This window comes from Siphateles boraxobius, unplaced genomic scaffold (assembly GCF_051911475.1).
Source record: "Siphateles boraxobius isolate OS27281-9 unplaced genomic scaffold, OSU_SipBor_1 18, whole genome shotgun sequence".
Classification (NCBI taxonomy): Eukaryota; Metazoa; Chordata; class Actinopteri; order Cypriniformes; family Leuciscidae; genus Siphateles; species Siphateles boraxobius.
The window spans coordinates 1,578,693-1,589,918 of record NW_027508788.1 but is presented as its reverse complement, the minus strand read 5'-3'; the positions used below and the strand labels follow the sequence as shown (position 1 = coordinate 1,589,918).

Genomic DNA, 11,226 nt, shown 5'->3' with positions numbered 1-11,226 from the left:
TTACCTGCTGGTAGCCACTGGCACTAGATTTTCACTCTCAAATCCTGCATTAATTACACTCGAGAAAATAGAGCAATGGAGTCATTATAAAAATAATAAAAAAAATAATCTCAAAGGTCTATAATGAAATCGAAGAGCGTCTTCCAGTCCGAAAGTGCTGTCCAGGATCCAGGACTAGTGAGGCCAAAACGCAAAGCTTCATGCTAAATACACGTGCACTATTTTCTGATTTTAGAGATCCAGTCCAAGTTGCAAATTCGGTAGAAAAAGAAAAAAAGCAAGCACGTCGATGAAATAATTAGTACCTTTATACCATCAGCCTTTATGGACGTTTTACCAAACCCAAGGTAGACCTTCGAAAGCAATCTGAGAGTGCCAATATTTAAACCCGTTGCCATGGCAACTTGTCTGTGATTGGTCACCGCGGCGTAAGTGCAAGAAAAAACGTCATCAAATCTGAATACGGATGCGAGAAGCTCCCGCGAACTGGAACAGAGTGATGTAAAAAAGTGTCGGTGAGGTGAGTGGACACAAGCAGGTGGATCAAGAGCCCAAAAATAAACGAACAAAAAAACTAGAGGAAAACTTGGAGAAGCCTTTTTGTTATCAAACTCTCTTCAACGAATATATTTTTTTGATTCAGTGGATTTCTGGATGCCGACAGGTATAATGCATAACATTCACGTCCGGAGTGTTTACCTCTAGGCGTGGTGGAGAATCATTCTCAAGACGGAACATTTGCTCTGCTGTTGCCTCCCTCTCCAAGAAGCCAAGACGTTGCTCCGCATCGATTCGTGTGGCCCCAATCCGAGGCGCGGTGCCCGTTTGGGAAGATCGGCTCTCGGTCCCCTCCAGGGCGGAATGATGGTCCACTGCGCGGGCTGCGAGAGGCCCATTCTGGATCGGTTCCTCTTAAACGTTCTCGACCGTGCATGGCACGCGAAGTGTGTCCAGTGCTGTGAGTGTAACTGCAACCTGACCGAAAAATGTTTCTCAAGGGACGGAAAGCTCTATTGCAAAATTGACTTTTTCAGGTAAGATCTGCAGCTGCTTGTACTTGGGCTGCCTCACCTCGTCAAACTTCTGGACTAATCCTCATTTGAAGATTGTGTCATGTAGGATTTACCTACCCTTGTTTTCCTCTTATGTGGATGAGTCTCCATTTGTGGATTAACCTGCCTAAAATGTGTAATGTACTGTTAAACCTTTGATCCTCCGTCGTTCATTAATAGCTTTTGGTTGATTACTTATTCATTGCTTATTGTATTCACACGCTTTCGGTGTGAGAATTCCTCTTGAAAACCTTTGTGCACATGATTGTGGGGAAAAAAGAAAACCTGTTCGGCAAATAACTGTTTATAGTCTACTCTAAAACACGTAATTATTCTACGCATTATTATTATTGTGCATTTGATGGACCATTCATTTGAATACTCATATAAAACAAAAGTTTTTTTTTGTTTTGTTTACATTTTTTCCAGAACTATGAACGAAAATTCGAAATAGCCTATATTTAAAAATATATAGGCTATATATATACATAGGAGATTCAGTCATTTAAATTCAAAGATCCTCCAAATTGTAGTAAAAAGAGCCAAGATAATTGAAATATTTTGTTAATAATTAAGTTCTAGCCTAATTAATATTAACGTATTACGTTAATATATCATTAACCTCGTTGAAATAATATAAACAGCAGTCAAAGTTAAATTCACCGAACACGAATTACGTTTAAATCGTGTATTAAAATTATGCACTAAATTCCTAAAAGATTATAGCCCCCAAACAACATTCAAAACAACTGTGTTGCGTATACCTGTAATTATATTGTTGTATTCTCAGAACAGGCCGATTGTTTATTTTTATTAGTCATTAATATCGCTAAATGAGTCCTGTCAGGTTTTCTTCTAGTTTACATTTCCCTGAGCTATTTAACGTCATCCAGTGTTTAAGCTTTCGTATGTGCCATTGTTATCCCAAACGGCCTTGACCATCACGTTCTATGGGGCCCATCGAGCTCGGCGCTTGAATGTGGAGCCATTAGTGGGGCGAAACAGTAATCACCCGTAATGCGTCCATTTGTTGTGTAAGTAGTGTTATGGCCTTTCACTGGGAGAGATGCATTTGAAAAGGGCGAGAGCGACTCGATACCATAACAAATGGAAGAAGATTTAGTGTATTAGTGTTAAAATAAACCCGAGGGGAGAAACAGAAGGGAGTAGTGCGCTTGACGTGCCTCAACCACGACCGGCCTGTATACCTGGTCTTTCCCGTCTCGTTGTCATTGAAATATAAATTAAACAAACTGCACGTTCTCTAGGTTATATTATTACTGCCTATTTATCCATGAAAACAGTGTGCGCAGATTAACAAATCAGCAATTGTGTACACACACACACACACACGCACACAAACATATATATATATATATATAATTGGCGGATTATCTCTCATTTCATAGGCTGAATGAATAAATAAAATAACAGCAGAATGTTTGTTGTTTTGCCTAATCCCACAATATCACTTCATTTAGAGCATGTTGACTTTATCTTGAGTATACTGCCAAATTCCTTTAGAAATATTCAGAGTTGATGGCATGGTTTATTCAAATGCTAATTAGAAAATATAGATAATTATATCCATGTATCAGTGACTTGAAATTACTATTGAAGTAGGCTATACAGAATGGTAATATTTTATAATATTAATAATATGATGTTCAAATTGATAGGCCATATAGCTGACACAATGAGTGAAATTGTGCGTTATCCGTATTGTAGGCTAGTATTTTTAATTACATATGACAGAATTCACTATTTCCTCAACAACACATAGGCCCTACGCACAATATAGACAATATTAGCCCTACACATAATAATGCACATACACATTATACACGATGTAGGCCTGCAATTATACCTAAACAATTACTTAATCGTCAGGTTGCAGTCAGGTCATTAAATAGATCCCGGGAGTATCTGTAACATAAACAAGTATTGACTCATTATGTAGTAGCTGGAATGCAATATCGTAAATGTCCATTACATAACCTTTTGTGTTGGTCATTAGGTTAAACATGCCATAACTCTTATCAAATGTTGTTTTTCCCCTTCTGTATGTCCCCTTACAGGCGTTTTGGTACGAAATGTGCGGGCTGCTCTCAGGGCATTTCGCCCAGCGACCTCGTGCGAAGAGCGCGCAGCAAGGTGTTCCATCTGAACTGTTTCACGTGCATGGTGTGCAACAAACAGCTGTCCACGGGCGAGGAGCTCTACGTCATCGACGAAAACAAATTTGTGTGTAAAGAGGACTACCTGAGCGCGAGCGCTATCAAAGAGGTCAATTTAAACTCAGGTGAGAGAGACGAATAGAGCCGTACAAGTGAAAGACATGTAGGCTGTGTGTCTGTGTGTGTGTGTGTGTGTGTGTGTGTGAGTGTGAGAGAGAGAGAGAGAGAGAGAGAGAGAGAGAGAGAGAGAGAGAGAGAGAGAGAGAGAGAGATTTGTTGGGCTTAAAGTAAAATGCCCTGATGGTGTGAGAGAAAATTATCTAGAAGAAAAGTGTGATTTAAGTGGTTTGTAATTGTTTTATTATTCTGTTCAGTTTCTTTAAACACGATTCATATCAATGTCAATAATCGCATAACCATCATGAAGGAAGCCATTTTCTTGTCATGTGATATGAAATCTATCAAACTGAGAGGACACTTTTAGGCCCTGTCAAGGTTATTACAAAAGCCTATTACGAATTTCAAGTTTTAAGCTTTTCATTACAAAGTTCAAAATTAGCCTGGAAAAAATTCCAATAAATGAAAATAGCGAAAAATATCGAACACGTGTTCAAGACTGATGTAGAAACATTTAATTTATGGTTAAACCATATGACATTATTCATTAAATCAAATATGTTTGTTCAAAATTGTATATAGATTTTTTTTTAAACCAACGCTTATAAAAAATATTAAATTTGAAAGAACTTTGCGCATGCTTTAAACTCGATTTTAAGTTGTCATAAGGCGACGCTGGAAAGCGCATTCGTTTCCATTATGAATCAATAAAATTTTTATTTTTACTAACATTTTCATTTGTGTTTGTTTGTCGTCTAGTTAGGTAAGATGTTCTAACGTGCTCTCTGTATATTTCTATTGTTTCAAAGATGTAAATGCACATTAACAGGGCCCGTATGCTGAATTCAAATGTAAAATCCATTGAAAGAAAACGAGCAGCCCAATTCAGAGGTGTGTGAGTTGACTATTTACGCGCGTCCCCGTGACTGTGATGCTCACGAGTGTTCAGAATCACGGACAGGCTGTTTGTTTCCCAACACACAGATGACATTATTATCGCCTCCACTTGTGGGTCAGTGCTAGTCCAATTAATTTAACAGCGACTGAGTGCTTCGTCCAGTCGATTTAAAAGGGACGTACAACACTCAGATTCATTAATGCAGAAAATGGTCTTTTGAAATTGGTGGCGTACTATTTTTACACCAATCCTTATTTTGAATGACTTGATCCATACTTGTAAGACAAACATATATCCACCCAAGGCCACTACAAGAATAAATCTTACCGGTTATTAGATTGTGAATAGGCTGTGGTGTTATATTTTTGCAAAATTATTATTTTCTTTTTGGAATAATTTGTTTTAGAATTTTTAAATAAAAAATAGCCCTAAGTAAAAGTAGGCCTACATCGAACCGGGCTTGTTAAAATGATTTCATGAGGCTAGTCCATGTCCGTGAATATGATTCAGTCAATCCATTTTTCCATTGCAAGATGAGGACTCTTTTGGTTTGGTGTTGTCCACCTATGGAGAAGTGTCCATAACTCATTCTCCTCAGTCCATGCGCGTTCTTGTCAGATAAACGTCTGTAGTCGTATATCCCCGCTTCTCAGACAATGACAAGCTGTTATCAAGCACAGCAGCCTGTCCCAAGAGACAACCAGACTTAATTCCTCCGATATTTTGCAGAAGTGATCTCTGCTTGTTTACTCCTTTGTTTCGTGTGTGTGTGCGTTTAAAAAATTATATATTATATATGCTGTGTAATATATATTACATTTATTTAGTAGGCTAATAATATAGGCCTAGCCTATTATACACAAACAATCATTATAGACTAATATTTATACATAGTCAAATTAATGCCATTTTGTGTAGGCCTAATCTTTGTGTTCAGAAAAAGTATAGTAAAGTAGGCTAACACCGCATGTCTGGTCAGCCATGATAGTCTATTTGTAGTTTTTTTTGTGTGTGTGTTGAAATGTGTCACATTGATCATTAGCCTATATCAAATATCAGATTATGCAATATATTAGGCAATTAAACCTCTATTAATTTTAGGCTGCATTAATGGGTGAATGATGCAATATTGTAGCTACTTTTCTATATTATTACTTACATGATCGTATAGGCTATTATAGTAATCATTAGAGGGGTGAATTGCAATGAGTCTAATATGTCCATCATTGGTCCTTTAACATGCTTAAGTGTCATCGTGTACGGACCGGAGTTTATCGCCTGATCTTCCGGATCCAATCCAGGACGACACGAAGGAGACGGACAATTCCACATCCTCAGATAAGGACACTAACAACAACGAGAACGAGGAACAGAACTCGTGCACAAAGCGACGGGGCCCGCGCACCACCATCAAGGCCAAACAGCTCGAGACTCTGAAAGCCGCGTTCGTGGCCACGCCGAAGCCCACGCGACACATCCGCGAGCAGCTCGCGCAGGAGACAGGCCTCAACATGCGAGTCATACAGGTGACAATACACTTGCATTTATTTTATTATTTGTGTAGGCCGTTCGCCGATATGTACCGTAACCATTCTGAAAAGTAAATTTCTTTAATATTTTAAAAATTATATCACAAACATTTGTCTCACTTCGAGCTTAATGAAAATAATAATATGTGGCAGTTCTCAATCCCGTTCCACACACCCCACCGGGATAGAGAACCACTGGGATATGATTAGGATTAAAAAAAAGAAACGAAAAAAACTAAGAGTTCATTTATTACTGACCTAGAGCCGTGCCACTACAAGGACATTTATACAAAGACATTTTAATGCTGATATTTCTATAAAGTTTTCAACAATTAGTTGTATACTGTACAAAGTCATGGTTTGACAAGGTCATATCCCACTAACAAACCATACAAAATATATGATTGTGTGTGTGTGTGTGTGTGTGTGTGTGTGTGTGTGTGTGTGTGTGTGTGTGAGAGAGAGGGAGAGTAAAAAAAAGGGCACTTAACTGGATTTGTATACTAGGAATTGTATAATAGGAATTGTATACCTATTAATAGTATAACAGTTAATTTCTATTGTACACCTATTAATCGTATTACAGGGGTATAAGTTAATATTTAATTAACATACTACTAAGATAGTATGCTTCTATATGCAAATAGTTTGTCATATTTGCAGTCTAGGATTCTGATATACATAAAATGACAAAAATCCAAATATAGGCTAGAATTTTCACAGTTCACAAGTCACCAATGGAGGTAGTATAGGCACCTATCAAAAACACAAGCTAGCATCAGCTACATGATAGGTAGGCTTGTCATTTCCTGCTGAGAAAATATGACTGTGAAAGACAAGCTGTTCTAACAGCAATTACAGCCAACTGTTCTTACTAAATTTAAGAACTTTTTTAAAATAGATTTCTTGAGCTATTTATTAGGTGACATTTGATTGGAGAGGTGTTGTTCTCAAACACAAACACAGCCATGCTTTAAAGTCCAGGTAAAGATCAACACCATTAGTTAAAGCGAGAGTTTTCCGTAATTTGTCAGTGAAAAATGCCAAAAGTGTTTATTCCTGAAACATATTTAGATGCCAATTACAATTTAGGAGCTTTGTGGAAAGGATGACGTGATGATTATAAATTAGAGAAAAGACAGAACATGGATTTATTACCAATAAGGATAAGAACACATTGCCAGGTCCATATAAAAAATACACCTTTGTTTGATTACCAGTTATAGGGAAGGGAACTTGATCCTTGATGTCTGATGAGTAAAGTTATCCACTCAAGCACACAGCTCATCTTCATGTGTCGCTGTCAACATCAAGAAATCACAACCCTCTCTGAATCCCAGCAAGGCTCAGTGCTTTGTTTCTGAGCCAAAATGGAGACGGCCTTTGCCACACGTCCCAGTTCATTTGTTATGTGTTAAATGTGGATTGCGCTCTGCACAGGGAGCCCTCCGGAGCCATGCCGGTTCAGCAGCGTGTGTGTATAATCCCTAAGCAACGCTCACTCAGGAGAAGGCAAAACATTTCCATAAAAATGTACCAAACAGTTAGCCGATTGTTCTCCATAAGCAGGTGTTGCCTTTGCTGTGCATGGAGAGGAATGCTTAAGTGGTTTTAGGTAGAGAACATGTTTTTGTCTCTCTAACACACTCTCAATATAGTCTCTCTCTCTCTTTTCCTCTTTCATACATGGCAGGATTGTGCCTCCAGAGCAGACTAACTGTTGTTAGCATATATTATGCAGTGGCAATGCAGATTCAGACATGAATGCGTTACATTGAACCATCATGCATAACAATGTAACCTTATGTCAGACATTTTCATATCATTCTCTACTCTTTGTTCCTGCGCAAGCAGTTTATATGACAACAGTGTGAAAAACGGCCCTTGTGGTGTTTGTTGAAGCATGTGGTTGTGATTCTTTTGACTAAAAGGTTATGTTTGAGTTTCACCGGCACAGTGGTACATCAGATTGCCTTGGTCTTGCTAAAAGATTGAAACAATGTTCGACAGTGATGAGTCTGATATTGCATCTGTCACACTTTATATCAGGTCTATTTGTAATGAGCTGGCGGCGCCGTGATCAAACGATACTTGTCAGCACCGCAGTGTCTCAGAAATTATGGGCGTGCGTGCACAGCGATGAGGGACTGGTGAAATCATCACAGCAAATTAATTTCCACAGGAATAGAAATCTCAGGAATCTATTGCATTGCAGTAGCATTTTAGGTCTGTCAAGATGTATTTAACAGGTTGGGCCAGATCAATTATTATGTGTTGGTTCTGTCATTATTCGGTTGAGCTGTAGGATAAACATGAAAACTAGAGAATATTCGTCCTTGTGTGCAATATAGCCAGTTCTGCCAATATCTTTAGAACAGTGTTTAATTTCAATGGAAAATAACCTGATGGAGGAGGCTTAAATGTATCCCTCCATCCATCCTCTCGGTATTCAGTTAATTTGGTTACATTATTATTTCTCGAATGACATTTCAAAGCTTATATAACACTGAGACAATATTTGAGATTAACATTGACCAGTAATGTATGCTGTAAGGGTTTCTAATACCATTAAATCAACAGGAGTGTTGATAGTACATAACTAAGTCTTGTCTGTTTTCTTTTAGACTCTGTATGTACCATCTTATATAATAAGAAATATAGCAATCTTATTATCCTCCTGCAATGGCTTAAAAAAATGCAACTGTTAAAGGTATAGTTCACCCAAAATGAAAAATCTGAATGACATTTTCTTTCTGCAGATGACAAAAGATGATATTCTAAAAAAAAATGTTGTCTTTACAATGTAAGTCCAGTTGTTTAAAGTTGTTTGGACCCCTTTGACTTTCATTGTATGGACAAATCTGTTCTTCAGAATATCTTCCTTTACGCCCCACAGAAGTACCACAGAAGTATGTACCACACCCCTGTGAGGTAATCACAAATATATAATTGTGCTTTTGCCTCGTAGGTGTGGTTTCAAAATCGGCGGTCTAAAGAACGTAGGATGAAGCAGCTCAGCGCGCTCGGTGCTCGACGGCACGCTTTCTTCAGGGGACCGCGCAGAATGAGGCCACTTGGAGGAAGACTAGAGGACCCTGAAATAATGGGCCCTGGAGGATACAGTTACTACGGAGGTATGTAAAGAACGTTCTGTCAAAACACGTTTACACACAATATCATGTTCTGTTCCCCACACACATTCGCTGTAACTTCAGGTTTTTTTCTTTTACTTAGAAAGCACAAAGACTCTTACATGCAGTTTCTCTACCGTTGCTAAGATCCTTCAGTATCGCACATCATTCCTCAGAGCTTTAACGCAGAATCCAAAAGCCATGTTTATGTTGTCTCTTGAACATCAGAGCAAAATATCAAAAGCTGAGAACGATAACACAGGATTGCACTGGTGTTCATTGGAGAAATGTGCAGTGGGTCCCAGTCACGAACGAATACAGAGAAATCTAATTGAAAGGATCCTGAAAACCATGCGTGTACCTGTTGCGCGACATTCCAGCTTGGTCTTTTTGATCGGATTTGCACACGCACACTCACACACCTGGTATCTGTCATACTAACAGGTATTTGGCAAAGATGCAAGCTGTGTTTTCGTTTCTGTAATGGGTAAACAAAGCAATACAATCAGAATAAGGTCACCAACCATTCAAGAATTAATTGGAAAATTGCGCATTTCAAATCCCTCAAAAAAAAAAAAAGCTTTCCGAACATGGGAACAGATAGATGTACTGATCTCTGGAGGTCTGGCATTGATGATTCGACGATCTATCACTCAGTGAACAAGTGGCGTTTCTTTATAATAAAATGTCTTTTGATGATTGATTAGCACATTAAAGTATCACAACTGCAGGAAAAAAATAATGGAATTGGGGAGGAATGTTAATGACTTTGTGTAGCACTAATTATATAGGCCAATCACAATGGTATGACGGAGCGAGAGGATGAATATGTGAGGAAAAATAAAGAAACATGCCTTCTATGATTTCCATGTTTATTTACATCCTCTTTCCTCACATTTCATTAGAGTATTTTCATTCATTAAAGCACTGTCTTTGTTACATGCTCGTAATGAGTCTTTTGGTCATAGCCAAACTATTCTGACACATCCTCTCAGAAAATGTGAAAAACAGATCAAATTGGGCATCAAATGAAAAAAATTACTTCTTGTGAATTAATTAAATGTCAAGTCATACTCATCAACAAAAAATCTTTTTTTTTTCTTTTTTTTTTATATATCAGAAGCATTAACTGAATGGACTCTTTTTCTCCACAGAATACCAAGCTGATTACTATGGCCCAGTGGTCAACTACGATTTCTTCCCTCACGGACCCCCTTCCTCACAAGCTCAGTCTCCAGCCGAGTCCCCTTACCTCCTAGGCTCGGGTTCAGGACCCCTTGAGGGCGGCCCGGTCTCTGGACACCACCCCTCAGACGACCAAAGGTTCACGGACATGATCTCCCACGCAGACACCCCCAGTCCCGAGCCAGGCATGACCGGACCTCTTCATCCCAATCCACAGGGGGAGGGTGGCTTTGCAGGGAGTCCACCCTTCCCCCTGGCCAACAACACCAGTTACAATGGCCCCATGTCCCATCCTGGTCAAGAGATGGGGGAGAACACTGTTTGGTAGAACAGAGAGGTGGTCTGAGATAAGACTCTGAACTATGGACACAGAGCGGATTCCACTCAAACCAGTCTACCCAGAATGATCACCTTAGTGCTATAGGTTCCTGAGGGAGGGCTTATTGGCTGGTCATCGACCAGAGCAAACCAATATTTGGACCATAAACCTGAGAAGAGGAAAGACATCAAGCACAAATGTTTAGTTTCTACTATCAAAGGATGTGTATTGTCAGTGGTCATCTTGACCAATCACATTGGTTTGATTCCGTTGTTATGGTTTCCTGAGTTTTATTTTAAGATAATAGCTCAGATGTTCGTCCAAGGGGTTTTCTACTGCTTTAACTCACTGATTAGCAAACGTTGTCCAACCGCATTTGATGGTCAGAAGTGAGCTAGTACTTAAAGGTAAACCCATTTCATCCTTCATTGGCTTTAGTTTCTTACTTTTCTGAGATTCTGAGGCTTAATTTGTCGAAATGTTTTCTTTTCTGTCTTAAAACTGGTCCATTTGTAACATATTTGGTTCACTCATTAACCGATGAATTGGTTCATTAAACATTTTGATGAACACTCAGAATACCTGTGTTCTGATGAATCTATGGCCGTCAAAACACGCTTTGCACTAATCACTTATCTGATTTTGATACGTAATTGAACTTCAGGTTCACTGAACTAAACATTACAACACATGCTATTTTCTAGTTGATACAAAACTATTACAGAACCATAGGGTCACAATTTGCACTCAAACAACTGAACTTCAATAACCAACAAGTTGATTTTAAGTCACTATAAATCTAAGTTAAGTCTAAACAG

The 11,226-nt window shown here is 38.7% G+C and overlaps 1 protein-coding gene across 1 annotated transcript; it reads left to right on the top strand.

Annotated features, from left to right (window-relative positions):
- The first annotated feature begins 493 nt into the window (after positions 1 to 493).
- lhx5 (LIM homeobox 5) lies at positions 494 to 10,987 on the top strand. The gene is made up of 5 exons (XM_077232822.1): positions 494 to 1,034; positions 3,131 to 3,354; positions 5,493 to 5,770; positions 8,742 to 8,907; positions 10,059 to 10,987. Exons 1-5 carry the CDS (start codon positions 862 to 864, stop codon positions 10,415 to 10,417), a joined length of 1,200 nt encoding a protein of 399 aa, XP_077088937.1. The 5' UTR covers positions 494 to 861; the 3' UTR covers positions 10,418 to 10,987.
- The last annotated feature ends 239 nt before the right edge of the window (positions 10,988 to 11,226 follow it).

What these genes read in the sequence shown, in the direction of transcription:
- lhx5 (XM_077232822.1), top strand. Translation starts at nt 862, where the DNA reads ATGATGGTCCACTGCGCGGGCTGCGAGAGGCCCATTCTGGATCGGTTC. An exon ending in AGAGGTCAATTTAAACTCAG is followed by an intron (nt 3,355 to 5,492) that starts GTGAGAGAGACG and finishes AACATGCTTAAG; the next exon opens with TGTCATCGTGTACGGACCGG. An exon ending in AGGATACAGTTACTACGGAG is followed by an intron (nt 8,908 to 10,058) that starts GTATGTAAAGAA and finishes TTTTCTCCACAG; the next exon opens with AATACCAAGCTGATTACTAT.